This window comes from Columba livia, chromosome 1 (genome assembly GCF_036013475.1).
Source record: "Columba livia isolate bColLiv1 breed racing homer chromosome 1, bColLiv1.pat.W.v2, whole genome shotgun sequence".
Lineage (NCBI taxonomy): Eukaryota > Metazoa > Chordata > Aves > Columbiformes > Columbidae > Columba > Columba livia.
The window spans coordinates 192,116,081-192,134,207 of NC_088602.1; the positions used below are offsets into that span (position 1 = coordinate 192,116,081).

Sequence of the window (18,127 nt, forward strand, 5' to 3'; positions counted from 1 at the left end):
TAAGTGCACAAGTCAGGACTTGCTTAGTCCTTGCTTGGTAAAATGAATCTAAATAGTGTTATATGGTTGATGTTGTGCTGTGTAAAGTTGTTTTTTTAGGAGTTGAAATTATTTAACAGTTCTCATCATTGCTCAGCTCTTCAGCTGTGGTTTTAATACAGCACTTCATCATACATTTGAATATGCTTAGTTTGCATCAAGCAAATCCAAATTTTTAATGGCTGTAGAATCATTTTATACAAGTTTTGCTGCTTTATTTTTGTTTCAGCAGAACTGCAAGATGTGATTACATGCTGAAATGCATAATTCTGTGGCGGCATTTTGTACATTCATGGAGCATGATGCTCCTTGGACTACACTGAGTTTTGTTTCTCTGTCATTTTTTTCCAAACCTTGCTGTTTTTCTTCAGTTACCTTTTCCTACTTCCATTAATTTGTTATGGACAACAAGATTCTAACTTGCTTGATGTAGGTAGTCAGTGAACGTTTTAATTGCAGATTAAGGGCAAACTGCTACTGTTGAGAAAAACTTGAACCTTTCCCTGATAAATACAATTTTCAGGGCAATGAGAAACCTGTGAAAAAGTATCAAGCTGATCATCTTTGTCTTTTTTTTTTTTTCCCCATCTTACTTCACAGTTGTTGCTCTTCTGAAGAAGCTTAAGGAGTGGAAGATAAAATCATCCACTAATAAAAGCTTTTAGTTTGATGTTTGGTATTTTTTTTTTGAGCGGTGGTGTTCTAAATCAAGGATGCTGGTGACAAGGCAGTTTGTGTATATTCAGTACCTGACCCAGCGAAGTTTCATTCCATGACTGCAGAGAAAGCTCATTTGATCTATCTAAAGCATGAGCTTTTGGCATATATAAGTGGCTCATAGAGGTTTGTTGCAAGCTTACTCAGGCTACTAATCTGTAAAAGCATGATTAGTTACTTCTCCTATGGATTTTCTTTATTTGACCTTCTTAGTAATCTCTTTTCAACCAATAAAATGCACATTCCTTAAAGCAAATGGGGTTCTTCTTTAATCTCAGTTACTCTGGTAGCTGCAGGAGATTGGCTGTTTATTGATTCATGGGGAAAAAGAGCTTTGTAATGATCTAAAAAGACTCAAATTTCCAGTTATAGCGTATAAATGTAGTATATCTGTTTATTCTTTGCACATCAGTGATTCCATAAAATACTTGTATTTTGTTGCCTGGATTTTTCTGGCAAGTTACAAGATCACTTGGGAACTGCTGCGTCTGTGACTAGATATGAGCGTGTTTTGTTTAAAATAAGCATTGAGGTCCTCCTTTCTTAAAATAGTGCCTGTTCCTTATAATTTCTGAAAAGTGGTCTGTATAACCTTGAATCTCATGGATTGTGTAAGCTCATGTCAGTCAGGGCTTGATATTCAGGAAAATTACTGCTGCTGAATAGCCTGCGTGTTCTTTGTTTTTTGTACTTCCACAAGCAAGAGGGAAATATGTTTGAGAAGCTCTAAATCCTTTAGCACTTTAGTATTCCTGATTTGTCATTTTTTTTTCCCCTGCTAGTAAACATTTTACAGATGATTGAAAAAACTCTGCTTACTGTAGTCTTAAAAATGTATGTTATTGAATTAAATGAATCATAAACTCGTAGATTATGTTTAAACGGGCATAAAACTGGACTACCACTGCAGAGAGCTGTCTCCATCGCTATAGTTGCATGTTTCTGTTGCATCCCTTGTTTCTCAGCATCAGCAATCAAGGAATCACGTGGTTGCTCTGTCCAGTGTGTTAAACCTTGACCATATATTTCTTGGTACTGATACGATGACAATGAGAATAAACCATTGCAAGGGACTGAGAGCACCAAAATGTCCATTTCAATGGCAGCACAGTCAAACTCATGGAAGCATTAAAATGTGAAGCTACTCCACAACATTTTGGGGTTTTTTTGTCCTGGATATACATATGCTTACAGAACTAGTATACATAGAGATATGTAGCCAAGTCATATTTGGCATACATATGGTTAAACATTTTATACGTACTCTTACAAGAACAAACAGGCATTTACTTCCACTTTCTCAGTCAACTGGGAACCTGAACTGGGCTTTGGTTCTAGTAGCCATAATTAGTGTCTTTAAATTTAAAATTTTATCTGTGATCTTACTTGTTTCTGCTGATGGCTGATTTATATTAGCTAGATGTCTGAATGATAAAAACAAAAACGGTTTTTACACCTCACTTGAAAAATAGGTCTGACAGGATATCTAAGAATAAAAAATACATTATTTACAGAGACCTAAGAGATCTTTTTATCTTTGCACAATGCTTTTTCATCTTTTCATTTCAGATGCTACGTGAAGTGTGCTGTGATAGTTTATAGGGGATTTTAAGCTTTCTCATCAAGAATACTTTGTTTTGACAGGTCTTCCAGCATGGTCTAGGACTGAAGTAGTTCTTAACCTCCTGCTGTTTGTACTGACTTGCTGAGAATGAGAACAAGATTAATCAATAGCATGTAGCCTGGTGCTTGAACACGCAAACAATGCTTCCTTTATCATTTTCTTCTTGTCTATGAAATCAAAGGCAAATATAGGAGTTACATAACAGCCATTCTTAAATAAATGTTCTCCACTGCCAACTAAATGAAAGAGAATACTTATTTGTAAATCTTTCAAACCATTGAATAAATCCTTTCTCTCCTAAAAATCTAAAATTGTGTTAATAGCCTAAATGGAATGTCTCCTGGGCATGGAGCGGGAAATCCCTTAAATCACTGTGTGGAAATGCCTTGAGGTACAACTGGGTCATACAAAGTAACTTGCAGAGCTCAAGTTCCTTAGTTGTCAGCCGCCTTTGCGGAGGTTTTGTAGTGAACAGACTGGAAAAATTAGAGTTTAGAAAAGGGAGATCTGCTGTAATTGTCTCCTCGTCTAAATGCTCTATGGAGAGGCAGGTGAAGTTACATAAGCTTATTTGACTATGTCTGAGTGAACAAACTCATGACTTCTAAGACTCTTGATAATCGGATGACTGGGATGGGTAGCTCTTTTTTGCATTATGAGAAACATGCTAGTCATATGCCATAAGTAAAAACTTTACTTTCTTGTAAGGAAGTAAGTGCTTAGAGTTGAATTCATGTTAAACTTCTGTTCTCTTTGCAGTCTACAGCTCACAGTAGTTGGTTGCAGACTAGTACCACTGTCTTTAGCCAGTTCATTTCAGTTGATAGTCTTGGGACTCTGTTGGAGTCTTTCTTTTTTTAGTTCTGATTTCCCCCATTCTCTTGGGAACGTCTTTAGAATGCTATCTTAAACCTCTTTATTTGTCTCTTAAGCCATTTCTGTAATTGGCTAAATAATATCTATGCTGTTTGTGCATTAGCAACCCCAGAGCAGGATTGGTAGCAGCCCATCAAATCAGTAGCTTGTATATAAAAGCCTTTTAAGTATTCATTACAATTATGAAATAAAAATGCGATATTATTGGATGTATATAAACTTGTGTGAGGGAAACACAGTCAAAACAGTAACACACATGTTATGATTGTTGTTCACCAAAACCAGGCATGATAATGTCAGTCTGAATTTACCAAAATGGAAAGACTTTCAGGAAGAATGAGAGAGCATCAGAAGGGAATCCCTACCCCTCTTTACTTCCAGTGTTGGAAAGGGATTTTCAGTATGTATTGGCTTAGAGTTGTAACACTGTATTTGAATGGGTCTTGTGTTGAGTTACTAAATCTGCCTGGTTTGTAACCTTTTATTTTTTTTCCCTTATTTTTTTTCTACTCAACTTCTGCAGCTGTCTTAATAGCTGGAAACATTACATACAGAGACTGATTTGATATTCCATTTGGTATTTCCCATGTTATAATCTTCACGGTTTTTTATGTTACCTAAATTTCCATGCTGTCTTTAAAATATGGACTACAGGAACCTCCTATTGATAATACTGTGTTTTGAAATGGTATATTTTCTTAATGTTCATGTTTTTCCTTTTTGTCACATCAAAATACTGAAGTACAGAACAATAATGATACAATGTGCGAATACAAAAAGGTGTTAATGAAAATGGTGTGGTTTCCAGTTTGATGCAGTTTATTTTTGTGTTATGCTGTAGGTCTGTCAAATGGTTTTGGAGATGAAAGTAAAGATAGAGCATTAGATGATACACCAGGAAGAAAAGTTGAACCTCGTCGCCGCTGTGCATCAGAATCTAGCATTTCATCTAGTAACAGTCTTTTGTGTAACTCAAGGTAAAACTGTAAATCTGAAATGTAAATTTGAGACTGAATATATCAGTTTTCTATACTGCCTGTGACCCATATTGGAGAATTGCATAAATTTGAGAAAAAGGAATACTTGACTATGTTTCTCTTTTCTGTATAGATACATATACATTATTATGCATACAGTATGTTAAGTACCTTCCTAATCCTGAACACTAAAAATGGGTGTGTTTATTTTGGTGAGGGGAGGAGCAGTATCCAAAGCAGTATCTTGCATACAGGGAAGGTAAATTCAGTAGCTGTGGAACTGTAGATTAGCAGTCTGTGATTTGGACTGCTGGCTGGTTACTGCAGGTGATGGTCGTACAGTGGTGTACAACACCAGCTATTCACCTTCCCTTTGTGAAGTCTGTTGTTAACCACAGGACTGTCAGAATGGTCACCTCTGCCACCATTGATAAATATCTCTCCATCACCAGTGGTGCACATCTTCCAAAAGCACACTGATCTCTGGGTACGAGGTAGCTGTCTTCAGTCCTGGGCTATGAGGATGGGGCATATAGAAGTATAGGGTAAATCTGTTGGAGGAAAAAAAGTCAGCTTTATACATGTGTTCAAGATGTATAAACTGTTAAAGGGAAGGATGTTGATACACTCTAGTCAAACAGGCTTTCAGAAACAGAGAGACTTTAATATTGCATCTCCTGTAATTGTGAAATATGGATGGTTTGATCTAGAGTAATTGCTCTTCAGGTTCTGTGTTCTCTTAAAGAAAATTCCAGTGTGCAGAGAACAAATTTCTCATTTTGTGTATAGATGTGACCTGTACAGCAGTTGCAGTTGCATACTATTTGTCTTTTGCTGATAACCAGGCATGTCTGCGTGTGTGAAAAGAATCTGGATTTTTGGCTTTTTATCTTGTTGTTTGTGTTTGTTACATGTACTCTGTTAAAGCTTGCTGCTCTGATTTTACTGTGTAATGATGAATTTTAAATTATTTTTCAAAGTCTTGATTGATAGTCAAGAATGGTAATTATTAAGTCATGGTTTTAATATTAATACTTTCATAGTTTCAGCCTACCAAAATGTGGTAAAGGTAAGCCTGCACTGATACGAAGACACACACTGGAAGACCGAAGTGAATTGATATCATGCATTGAAAATGGAAACTATGCCAAAGCAGCAAGAATTGCAGCTGGTAATTATAAATAATTGTATTCTTAATTATATTGTATAACTATAATTTTGTCCTTTTATTTGACAGGTTCTAGCATTCTTATTTTTACCGCTGAAATACATTAAGCATTTTGAAAGCAGTGTTGATAGCATTGCAGAAGCTACTGGTTTCTGCTTTTGACTCTTTAAAGACTTTGAAGATAAGGGAATAGGATCTGATTTTGTTTTTTTTTTATTGATAAGCGGTATTTAAAATGATCAATCAACTCTAGTAATACAAACAAAACTTGGTCTGAAGCACTGTTTGTGGTTCTGTCAGTATTTTTCTTCGTTGAGCTTTTTGGTTTAGGGTTTACTCCTCATATGCTGTTCTTCATAAACATGGTGGCAGATGGGTGAGACATAAGTCTTCTTTGATTCAGGAGAAAAATGAAATTGGAAAGAAGTGGAAATTTTTAGGAATGTGGAGGATAGTAAGTTACCAGATTTTAGGGAAATAACTATGTTCTGTTGATAAGTTTTCCACCTGTTTCCATATTTTAATTGCATTACAATGTCTGGGTAAGTTGTCTCTTCCGTAAGTAGAACTAGGTTTGTGTGGTGCAGTGCTCCCACATCCCACGCTGAAGATGGACATTGACTTTGCATTGTCTTGCAGGCTTGTCTTGAGTTTCTCATCTTACGACTCTTCTTCCCTTCACGCTGGCTGTTCCTTGTCCAGTACTCTTTCATGTCTTTCTAGTGCTTTTATCTGACTTTTTGTTTGCCCTGGTCTGTTCTTTCCTTCACATATGATAAATTTTTTTCTTTCTTGCAGATAATGTTTTCAGCTACTGCTTCATCACTCTCAGGTTTACTGTATTATCTGTATGGTAGCCTCCTTTACAGGAATTAACCTTTTCTGTTGGCTTTTCTTACTCGGTCCTGGGTAGTCTTATATTTAAAACTTTCAACTTGAAGAATTCCTGTTTTTTCAGAACTCTCCTTGATCTCTTCTTAATTCTCTCTCTGTTCTCAGATACATTCTACAGATGCCTAAAAGCAAATGACATTCTGTGCATAACTGGACTTTTACTGTGATTTACTTTGATTAGTAAAGTCCCAGATTTTGCAAAGAAACTTAAATAAAGGGTTGTTCATTCTTGGCAAAATGTCTCGAACAGTTCCGTTTGACAGAGCAGATATGCTTTGGAAACACAGTGCTTACAATTATGCTTTCTTTAGGTCCAAGGAATACCTTGTTTCTATTTACAAGATGCTGTGTCAGAACCTATGACCATGATATGTTGTAATACTGCAATTAATGTCGGGATGCAGTTTTGCTTTGGTTAATGGCTGTAGTCATTGTGATGCATGCACACTGAAATCCAGTAGTTCAAATGCAGAGTGTGCTGTTTTCTGTAATACTGAGACTTGTGAGACTGAGGTATGCTTTAGAGCCAGGTCCACTCAGTGTACTGGACAAGTCAAGACTATTATGGAAAAATATGTTCTGTATTGAAATATAAAGGTTATGTTGAGATACAAATGCAGAGGAAGAAATAAAATTTCAAGTGACTCAGAATTCTGTCTGACTTTTGGGGCTTGGACTTGTAGGCTTAACTGGGTTTTATTGGTTTTCAAAGAGAGTTATATGTATGTAAAAGCTTGTCCTTGGTGTGCAAGAACATCCGTACACGCATGCTGTTTAGTGGTTTTCATTAACAGCTGCTGTGTACAGAGATGTGCTGAGATTTGTAGGAGTGGGTTCCTTTATAGGGTCAGGAAGTTGTTGTGCTGAAGTAGCAATGTGTTCTTCTGGCTGTCCCTCCTGAACCTTGCCTGATCCTTTTGCTTGGCTGTTTCTTGTTCCCTGATCCAAGATTCTTATCTAGCTCTCCTGTTCCTAGGCTCTCATGCTTTTTGTCCCCATCTTTCTCTAGTCAGTTCATCCACCTTCTTGTCAGATTTTTTTTTTTTCCCCTCTCAGTAAATCTTAGTGATGGTGTTTCTTCCAGCAGTGGCTAGATGGTGCCTTTCCCTTCATTCACATCAGACTGATGAAGCAAGAGTGACCAGGGGGCAAGTCGCAGGGGACGTTTTGCTGCTTTTGACTCAAAATAGCTTTACCCTCTGCGTGTTCTTAATTTGAACAGGTAACATTGACAGAAGAGAGAACACTTTGTCCAGTCAAGAGTTACATAGTAAAAGGAAAGTCTCCATTTATCATTTGTGCTAAAGAATGACCCATCAACGCTATGTGAAGTTGCATCTTCAATTCCATCACTTCTTTGACAGGATTGTTGACGTAGTTTCAAAATAAACTGTTTTTTTGTAGTACTATGTTTTTATGTTTTGTTTTGAGCTTTTTCAAAGGGAAAGGATTATTGGAATTTTGCAAATGCTTGCATTCTGAGAATTAAGGTGTTTTAAGAGATGCTGTTTCTAGAAGTGTCTAAAAACTTGTTGTTTATCTGTAGGCTTGGATTATATAAGTACTAGTTAGAGCTGTTATGAACCTTACATGCTTTTTATCAACATGTGCATGAAAAGTTGGTTTGATACATGGTTTCTAATGATCATGAGATATTGATGAGGAAACAAAGAACTGTGGAAGATTTGTCTGAGATTTCATGCTTTAACATTTTAATTTTATATTTAATTATTATTTTTTTAGAAGTTGGGCACAGCAGCATGTGGATTTCGACTGATGCTGCAACATCTGTTCTTGAGCCTCTAAAAGTGGTATGGGCCAAATGCAGTGGATATCCTTCTTATCCAGCTCTGGTAAGTACACAGCTCCCCATCAGTATGCTAGTGACACTGTTTCTGGTCTGAAAATACCAGCGTGTGTGCCTGAAGTAGTGAATAAATTCCCATTCAGGTTGAATAAAGGTGGCTTATTCTGTCCTCTTCACCCCATGCATCCAGTTTTTAAAATTATAGCAGTGTCAATTGTTGAGTCAATAATCTCTACTGCCCTGCCCATCTTTTGAGATGTGTAATGCTGGTTGTCGTGGCTTAACACCAGCTCTCAACTGAGCACCATCAGGCTGCTCACTCACTCAGCCCAGTGGGGTGGGGAAGAAAATCAAAAGGGTAAAAGTGAGAAAACTCATGTGTTGAGATAAAGACAGTTTAATAGGTAAAGCAAAAGCTGCACACGCAAGTGAAGCAGAACAAGGAATTCATTCACAACTCCCCATGGGCAGGCAGGTGTTCAGCCATCTCCAGGACAGCAGGGCTCCATCACATGTAATGGAAACTTGGTAAGACAAACACCATCACTCCAAACGTCTCCCTCTTCCTTCATCCTCAGCTGTATAAGCTGAGCATGATATTAGATGGTATGGAATATCCCTTTGGTCAGTTGGGGTCAGCATTCCTGCCTGTGTCTCCTCCCAGCTCTTTGTGCACTCCCAGTGAGAAAAAGAAAAGGCCTTGACTCTGTGTGAGCACTGCTCAGCAGAAACTGAAACATCCCCGTGTTATCAACAAAATTTTCAGCACAAATCCAAAACACTATATTAGCCCCATACTAGCTACTGTGAAGAAAATTACCTATCCAAAACAAAACCAGCACACTTGTCTCAGTAGTCCTTGTTTTCGCAGTATGTATTTAAAGTGTTTAAAGAATCAACTAATTAAGCATTGGTTAGACAGCATCTTAGTGTTAGAACTGTAAGATGTCTTCTGCTGCAAAATGAGTGTGAAAATAATCTGATTCTGCCGTTTATTAAAGAAAGAAAAATCTTGGTAGAGTCGAAATAAATCGAATTAATGTATGCAGTTGTGAACGATGTACTGGAAACGTAAGGCTGTTGTGCCCATGTTATTTTAGGAGAAATACAGTTCTACTTAAATCAAAGCTTGCAGAGAAAATGTTGATAAAGTGTTTGGCTTCAGGCATTTGGGCTTATAGAAGCATTGGCTTCTGCACTATGGCTTGTTTTAGATGACAGACTGGACAATCATGACTTTTAAGATATGTGTGCTGGGGACATCGGTAAATGTGATCATACAGAGTCAGATTAAAACCTGTGGAGGTGAGATTCAGAACACTTGAGTTTAGGTGTGATCATTGGGTGACTTGAACACTTTGGATCAGATCCTGAAAATGTGATTGATTGTCTCTTGAATGGTGTTAGAACTTTAGTGTTAGATTTAAGGTGATTGTGACGAAAAGGCTCATTTTCTGCCTGCTCTGTTATGTCAGTGCTGGTGTTTCTCTAGGTGTGTGAGGAGTTGATTGAGGACTTAAACCTCAGTTAAGAGAAGTTCTTCTCCTGATTTCTACGAACTCCCCACAGTGTTAATTTTCTGTTGATTTAGTTCCCATAATCAGTTTACTGTGGGTTAGGATTGGTGCCAGTATGGCTGCTAGAAAAGCACTAAGAGTTTGTGGGGTAAGAGATGGGTGAAAGAGACAGGGAGTAACATAACTTCTCTTTGGTGGAAGCTGAGCACTTGATAATGCTCCTACAAAGGAGTTTTACATCAGCCTGATTAGTTTAATGTTAGCATTAAACGAAACTTCTCTCCTCCGCAAACCTTATTTTAGAAAGAATTTGTGACTGTAACTGCATATTTAGCTGAAAACTGAGTCTTTAAATTGGATATGCAAGATATTTAAAAGTGGCTTCTAGTTTCTTTTTTTCTATTATGTTTTTTGCTTGTTTAGAGGGTGTTTTCTTCCAAATTTTGTGTGTGAGGCTCATATTTTGCAGAAACAAACATTTTTACCTTAACATAGATTGTTTCTTTAAGGTATCTGAAAATCAGACCCAAAATTTGAGGCCAGTTATGTCTTTTAGAAATACTAGTTGAACTGTCTCCTTCTGAAACCTGCTTGTCAGTCTGCAAAACTGCACTAAGTAAAATTCCAATGTGACTTTAAGAAGAACTGATATGGGTAAAAAATGCTCTAGAGAGATCTTTTTCAGTTGAATCTACTGTTGTGCCTCCATTGTGCCTATTCAGCTTATGTCAAGAAGTTACGTGTGTGACACAAAACCACTTTATATGCAGTGGCTGTTTAGTGTGTGATTCCTTTCCAATTAAATTCATTTGTAATGCCTCCTTAAAATAAATTATGTCATTTTAAAAATTACGAACTGTCCTTTCTTCTCTTGTACAGATTATTGACCCTAAGATGCCTCGTGTTGCTGGCCATCACAACGGTGTTACTATACCAGTGCCACCTCTGGATGTACTGAAAATTGGAGAACAAATGCAGACCAAATCAGATGAGAAACTATTCTTAGTACTATTTTTTGACAATAAAAGAAGTTGGTATGTTATTGAAATGTATTGTTTGACACAGTGACTTGAAATTTTGAAAATCTGTACCTTTAGTCTAAGAGAAAATGGAAACAATATCCTTTTTTTGTATATATTTCATATGGAAGTATCAACTATAACGTTTAATATTTGAATCTATTCTTGGACCAAGGTATATCATCACCGAAATATACCTTTCTTTGGTTCGTTTGGAAGAAAATAATATGTCATTAAGTAGACTTTTGGTTTGATTTACAAGCTGGTTTCATTTATTGCTCTAATAAATTGCCTCTTTGGCTAAACAGATTTTTTTAGATAATAATCTGTGTAATTTATCTGTATCAGCCTTGCCTTCTAAATGACAACATCCAACACCCTTTTTCCCCCCAGTCTCCTCAAGTGCATTTCCTTTCAATTTTAACCTCTCTAGTTAAACAGTTAATTAACACCCTCATTTGAAGTTCTTAGCCCTTTCTAAATTTTTTTTGTGAAACCTGCCTTTTTCCCATTTCTTTCAGTATTGACAATATGCTGTGTGGAGCCTGAAGGGATAATCACATACTAAAACAGTATTTTCTCCTTTCACTATCACTTTGTGTGTGTGTGTATTACTGTTTTGTTGGGGTATTTTTTTGCCACATACAGAAGTTTTTCATCTACTTCTTTTTCTTCCTGTCATCAAATTCTTTATTTTCCTGTGTTCTTCTCAGTCCCTCTCCAGGTTTCCACACAGGTCAAGCTAGCTTTAAATCTTTTTATATTTTGTTTTTATTCCTGAGTTTTCTTCACTTTCAGATGTCATTTTCCTCTTTAGCTTATGATATGTGGTGTCCAGAAATGCTGCCATTCTGGACTCTCTCTGTCCCAGTACACTATCACCCAAATAACTTCTTGCCTGAGAACTGGTGTTTGCTTTTCTGTCACCACAGATCTTTTGGCATTATCACGATTCTTTGGCTTGCTCTTTCTGTTCTTCAGTTCTTTTCTTAATTAATTGGTACTTCTTCATTATCATCTTTGTTCAGTTGCACAGGATTCCATGATATTCTGTGTTCTTCTGCCTTTGTTCATGGAGAACATCCAAATTTAAACGTGTTCAGTATTCTTTTTTTCCTTTTCTCTCTTATGGTATCACAAGTATAATGCATGCTCTCCCTAGCCACTTTCTTAATATAATTACCATGATTGCTGCTTGATCTTTCTTGGGAGTCTTCTGTAGCTTAAACCTTCTGTATTTGTAATCATATGCAGGTGGCCCTAACTCTTGCAAATATTATGCAAAGCTGTCTGTAACGGATACTCTGCATAGATGGACAGGAAAAACTAAATACTTTTCCATCCCTTTCCCCTTCTAACCTCTGCCCCCACCCCCCAGCTTTTTTCGATGATGGCTCTTTTGTCCTGATTATTTTGGCACCCACCATTCTAACTGACTTTTGCCTCTTTTACTCCTGAATCCATGTGTATGATTTTCGTTCACTTGCAGGGTGTATTTCCTCCTCAGTCTGTGATACCAGCAACTACCTTTTCAAATAGCCGTATTTGTATCTTCTCCTTCGCCACTTGCATCTTGGCAAATTTTCTGTTAAAAATATCTTCTTACAACTTCCCTCTGATTCGTATTAAAACTGATAATGCTTAGACTGCTGCTTCTCGTGGTGACGTTGCTGTTCTTTACTGTTCTGTCTATATCCTTGTACTGACTCTTTAAATTTTTTTTGGTTTCTATGTATGTGCTTAGTACAACAGGGTTGTAGTTTAGAGTGCTTTAATTAAAAAACAGTATTTCAAGAGGCAGTTTTATTCAGTTGAAAAAAAAAATCTTTTAATATATTTTTTTATATCAGACCTTTCTGTCTGATTTGCAGTAGGTTTGGCTCCAAATGGTGTTCCAAACTAAAGCATGGCTTCTGCTGTTCTGTAGGGTTCCGACTACAGTAACGTACTTCAGTAGATATTCATTAGTTTACCTAATTTTTGTTCTCCTTAACATTTGTAACTTAAGCAAACAGAATTAAGATAAACATTTGTGGAAATGAAGTAAATGTAGTTTACACTCTTAATTAATACTTAGAATTCTTTCCCTTTAACTAGAAGAATGGAGTATAGAGTTTTAGTTATCACTCATCTATGCCCAGGTTTTAATGAGATTCATGGGGCTTAAAATGGAAAAGTACTCTGAATATTGGGTTAGAGGGATTTCATACTGCAGGGTAAAAGGGTAAAAGTGTACTAAGCAGAACTTCCTTGACAGTTCAGGTTTCTCCATAAGGACAAAACTGAGATGCCTTAAATGTAAGGCAAAAATTAATCATCTACAAATTCATTGAAATAATAGAAATAAAAGACTGAAGAGAAACAATACTGTGTCAGGTGAATCTTGAGTCACATTCATTGTTAGTTGCTGCTGCCTATTCTTAAACTAAACTGCATCAATATTTCACGCTCTTTTTTTTTGAGTTGATACTTAATATCAGTCATTAAATAAGTATAATATAATTGCAATGTATTCTTAGTTTTGTGGAAGAGACTTTCTTAATTTTTGTGGTTTTAAAATATTTAAGGCAAGTAAGTATTATCTTAAAAGGAATTTATCACTTATTTAAGATAGTAAAGCTGATCTACTATATGAGAAACACAATATAGCAGCCCTGACATTTCTGAACAAGCTTTTGAATTTTATTCTATATTTAACATACTTATTTTTCCCGTTTCATACAGGCAGTGGCTTCCCAAATCCAAAATGGTTCCCCTTGGGATAGATGAGACCATAGACAAGTTAAAGATGATGGAAGGACGTAACTCAAGCATACGAAAAGCAGTAAGAATTGCTTTTGATCGTGCTATGAATCACCTGAGTCGAGTCCATGGAGAACCAGTCAGTGACTTCAGTGACATTGACTAACAGATTCTACCAAGGCATGAAAAACACCACACAGACTTGAACTCTACTAATATGAACCTCTTTGTCTAAAAGAATGTATTGAAGATATAACCCCTTAATTGTTGATTCAGTGGCTGAGTTCTGCAAACTTGAAATATTGAGCAATTCTTCTAAATCACCATTGCCATATTGATTAATGATTTTATCGTGTTGTAGTTTGGAGGATTTTCCACTAAACCTGTTAAAATGTCTTGTTCATAGTGTTCATAATTGTACATAAATGTATATTCAACACTTAACTTATTCTGATTTTAGAAGTAGCTCTTTAATTCCTTTTATAATTTTGCTGGGGAGGGAATTGGGTTTTGTTTCCATGCTTTTTATTTTTCTTTCTTTCTGAGGTTAAGTTACCTAAGCACCATCTTCCAGCTTAAGGTGTTTAGTGGATCTTAAAGCGTAATATCAAAATGGCATCAAATATATGTTTGCCTGAATCATATACGTTATGGTGCTGCTTATATCATTTCTTCCTTGGTCTGTAGCTTCTGAAAAAGACTTCTGAATGTTTGTGTAAATTGTTGCTCTTTGCACAAAGTACCACGTATTTAAGATTGATGTAAATTTACAATTACAAATATGTATTTTAAGAAAGGCAGTTGCATTATTTTGGAGGGTACTTTGTGAGAAAGACATCAAGAAAAAATTATACTATGTACATCACTTGCAAATCACCAAAAACACTCCATTTGTTGCTCAAAATAACAAGATTGTTTTTGTTTTGAACAAACCTGGCTTAAAGCCTGCAAGCACATTATTTCTTTCAAAACCATATCCCATTTATCTCCCATTGATTTGATTTTGTTATGTGTGCCTCCCTGTGTTTTATTTATTGTAGAAAATGTATTAATTTGCTTTATAATGAAAAATAAAATTGACAAATATATTGATATGCATTTTTATACAGGCACATGAGAAGACAACTTGCTTTGGGAGAAAAATGTATTGGAAATTGTATAAAATAACTTGATGGTTTGTGTGTAATTTGATTTTTTTTGTAACTTGTAATCTTTTGTTTCCAATGAGATTTATGTAACTTTTAATTTAGAACACTTTGGTAGCAATAGAAACTTTGGATACATTTTTGTATGGTACATGTGATGTATATAGAATTAGTACTTTATTTTTATTTTTAAGAAGTAAAGCATTATGTTTGGGCAGGGGGAAGAAGGAGGGTGGGTTTCCAGAACTGCATTTTTATATTAAAAAGAAAAAAAATAAAGTCAAGATATTGATTGTTGTAGCTACTTTATTCCTACCTTCACTGAGATACTGAATTTGTAACAATGAAAATGGCAAGGTATGTTTGCAATGTGATTTATAATGACTCCATTATTTATAAATGCACTGTTTGAACTCTTTTGCAGTGATATCTTAAATACTGTACCAAGTTATATAATATGAAACACCAAATAATGCATATGAATGCACGAAGTATTTATGCCCAGCTTTTTTATAAAGGATTAGCAAATACAGCAAAACCAATACTTTTAAAATCTTTTTTTTTTAAAAAAAACACTTCATTGAATAGCATACTTCATTGTTAAACTTGCTTGAATCTTTATTTTAAAGGGACAATTACTTTTTAAATAGTTTTTAATGTTTTTATTCTCTCTTGTTTGTAATACCCCCTTAGAAGCTTGAAATAAAATTTCTTTCTCAACTGTTAATTTTGTCCTGAATTTAGCCCCTGAGATTTTGCTGTAGAGCCCATTTTCTTACCCCATGACTGAGCTGTTACAGAGGCGCTAGTTCAAGAACCTGATTGTTTTCTTGCTGCAGGATGCAGTGTCATCCTTACTCCACCTGGTAGGTATCCTAGCAAGCTGCAATAGCTGTGTCCAGTTGCCTATGATGGACTGTAATATTTAACTACAGATGAGTTGGATAAATTTCACAAATGATCAAGCAAATAGGTTTCTCAGTCTTGACAGTAAACTCAGCTTTAGGGGGAGCAGTGATGGCAGGTACCCTGTAGAGATGGTCATGGAGGTATGTGGCTGTAATCAAAGCAACAGGCAAATCAGGTAGAAAAATAAAATGTTAATTCAGTTGTTTGCATTAAATAGAACTGTAATGACTTCAAAATGATTCACTAGAAGACTTCACCAAGTTCTTAACTACTTTGAATAGGAAGGAGGATAAGGAGCTAGCTCCTTTTTTGAAAAGAAAAGCGGAGCTTTAATTATTCTGCAACAAATTGTTTAGTCACGTCTTCAGTGAAGGCTTTAGTTTGGATTTTGCTGAGACTTCCAAGTTTCGTTTTCTGGCTTTTGTCTTCAGAAACAGCTCCATCAGTTCTCCAAGAATGTAAATTTGCTGCCTTGATCTTCCAGGTGCCTGTGTGTACTTCAGAGAATTCTGAGCTGGAAAACTTCACTGATTAAAACAAGCCTGTTAAGCATCCTAACAAACAGCACTGCATATTATTTTGAGGAAACTGACATGAAGGGAAGTTGTTTTTCTCTTGTACGTGTGATGGAAACTGTCCCAGGAATTCCTCCCCAATACCATCCTAGAGGAGGCTGCAGCCGTGGCCATGGCTGTTACTGCTCTCTTGTGCCGAAGTATCATCCAGTGGCTCTTCAGGTTGGGTTAAAGTCTAAAATAATTTCTCAGACTTCTCAGTCTTCAGTGTGACTTACGTGGTTTTAAGGGATTCTTTTACCTATTTAGAAAAGGAAGTCTGTTTCCAAATTCTAGGGCCTAACCTGGTACAGTGTTCAGATGAATATGTGTAGATCAGGATGTCTTTTACTACATTTTAGACCAAGTTCTTCTGTGGCGCCATTAATAACTGTAACGTATAGAGTGGAAATTGGTATTTTAGTGGAGGAGAACAGAAAAACACAGTGTTCACACCCGTTTCTTGGGAAGCGTTACCACAGAAAATACAGGGTGTAGATTTGTACGTTCACTACGCCATTCGGTCATGATCATTTCCTGCTAATAAAGTGTGAGAGTCCCACATCAAGAAGCTGAAGCTGAGGTAAAACTTGTATTAAAATGTGAGAAATCATGTTATAAATATTTCATGAAAAAATGTGGATAGAGAATGACTTAAAAAAAAAAAGACAAAAAAATCCAAATCCAACAAGTTTGTTAGCAAAGTCAGTAATTTTTTTTTTATTGTGATTTTGTATTTTTTACACTAGAGGGAGCAATGCACACAGACCATCAACACTGGCAAATATTTAATATTTTTTTAAAAAAATGCTGCTACTAAAACTGCTTGCTGGTAAACAGTCCTTTAGGCTTCTGTTGTTTGTAGTCCATCAAAAGTAGCTTTCTGTGTTCTGGCTGCAAGTGGGCTGGTGTGGGTACTTATTTTTAACTGTAAAGCTAGTATGTCAAACAGCTCTGGCTCTTTGTGTCTGATTGCTAGTGACAGGCAAGTAACATTTTGCACTTCTGTTTAGCTGATTATTTTTCTTTCCAGAGGTGTACTGCTACGAGTGCATTCTGTAGCATTGTAAACAGAAAATGACTCAGAGCTGCTTGCTGCTGGTAATGCAGTGCAAGTCGACCACACAGCATTTAGAAACAAATACTCAAGTTTGGAGGTCAGGGTGTGAGGTGAGATAATCATGCTGTCCTGCAGGCTGGGAAAGGAGGGTTGTTCTGAGGATATTCACGAAATAATTAGATAACTAAGCTCTGACATGTGATCCTGTGGGTAAATGTTGTGATCTATATATAAGGAAAACATGTTTTGTTTTTTTTTCTCCTCTGTAAGTCTGTAACACAAGGAGTGAAATGTGACTGGAGGAAGCATCCACTGTCCACATTCTACCTCACAGCTTTTGCTTAGCTTGTTTACATTGTTGTGTAACATAATTCAGTTATTACGATTCACCTAGTTTACCAGTTCTTCCTTGAATTATTTATTTCCTCTAAATTTTCTCTTATAAGGTAGAAGAAAAAAGTAAATTCAAGCTAACGGAAGTTTGAAAATATTCATTTGAAGTAGCATGAAATTGATTAAGCTTTTTAAAATCTTTATTGGAAATTGGTATTTGATGGGAAGGGGCTGTAACTTTATCTTCCTGCTTCTTCAGCTTTCTTTTATTGCCTGTGCACAGAACCTGCTATCAAATCTCTGCTGCTCAGGGAGGAAAATGCAAGATTTCAGCAGCTGTACTTCAAGGTTATTCAAGCCCCTTTTTGATCATTTCCATGGTGTTACAGATCTAACACTGCAGTTTGCAGTCACCTTGCTTTATCTTCTGCTGATACTACATGAAGAAGGGACAGAAAAGGACTTCTTAAAAATTTAAATTTAATTATTCTTTAAAATTTTGAAATTAATCCCAGTGATATCGCATATCTTGGAAAACAGTTCTCTGGTCAAACCGCTGCTTCGCTGCTTCTGTTTTTTTTTCACAGTTCCTCCAAGCTCAGCTTGTTTTTTGTTCGTCTGTTTTGATGTCTTCAGTGCAACAAGTCAGCACTGTCAGCAAACCAGGGACATTTTAGTTTTCTGGGCTAATGTCTGGGTGTACAAAGAGGTCTGGGGTAATGTGAGTAGTTTCCACATATGGTCTC

General features: G+C 36.2%; 1 protein-coding gene across 5 annotated transcripts in view; it reads left to right on the top strand.

Moving 5' to 3' along the window:
* Positions 1-15,252, top strand: part of BRD1 (bromodomain containing 1) — a 61,911-nt gene extending 46,659 nt beyond the window's left edge. For all 5 annotated transcript variants that reach the window (XM_065048942.1, XM_065048941.1, XM_065048944.1 and 2 more), the window contains 5 exons: positions 4,098-4,233; positions 5,277-5,404; positions 8,039-8,148; positions 10,499-10,653; positions 13,363-15,252. In XM_065048942.1, the coding sequence (XP_064905014.1) occupies positions 4,098-4,233; positions 5,277-5,404; positions 8,039-8,148; positions 10,499-10,653; positions 13,363-13,546 (713 nt within the window). In that variant the 3' untranslated portion in view covers positions 13,547-15,252. The remainder of the gene's footprint in view (positions 1-4,097; positions 4,234-5,276; positions 5,405-8,038; positions 8,149-10,498; positions 10,654-13,362) is intronic.
* The last annotated feature ends 2,875 nt before the right edge of the window (positions 15,253-18,127 follow it).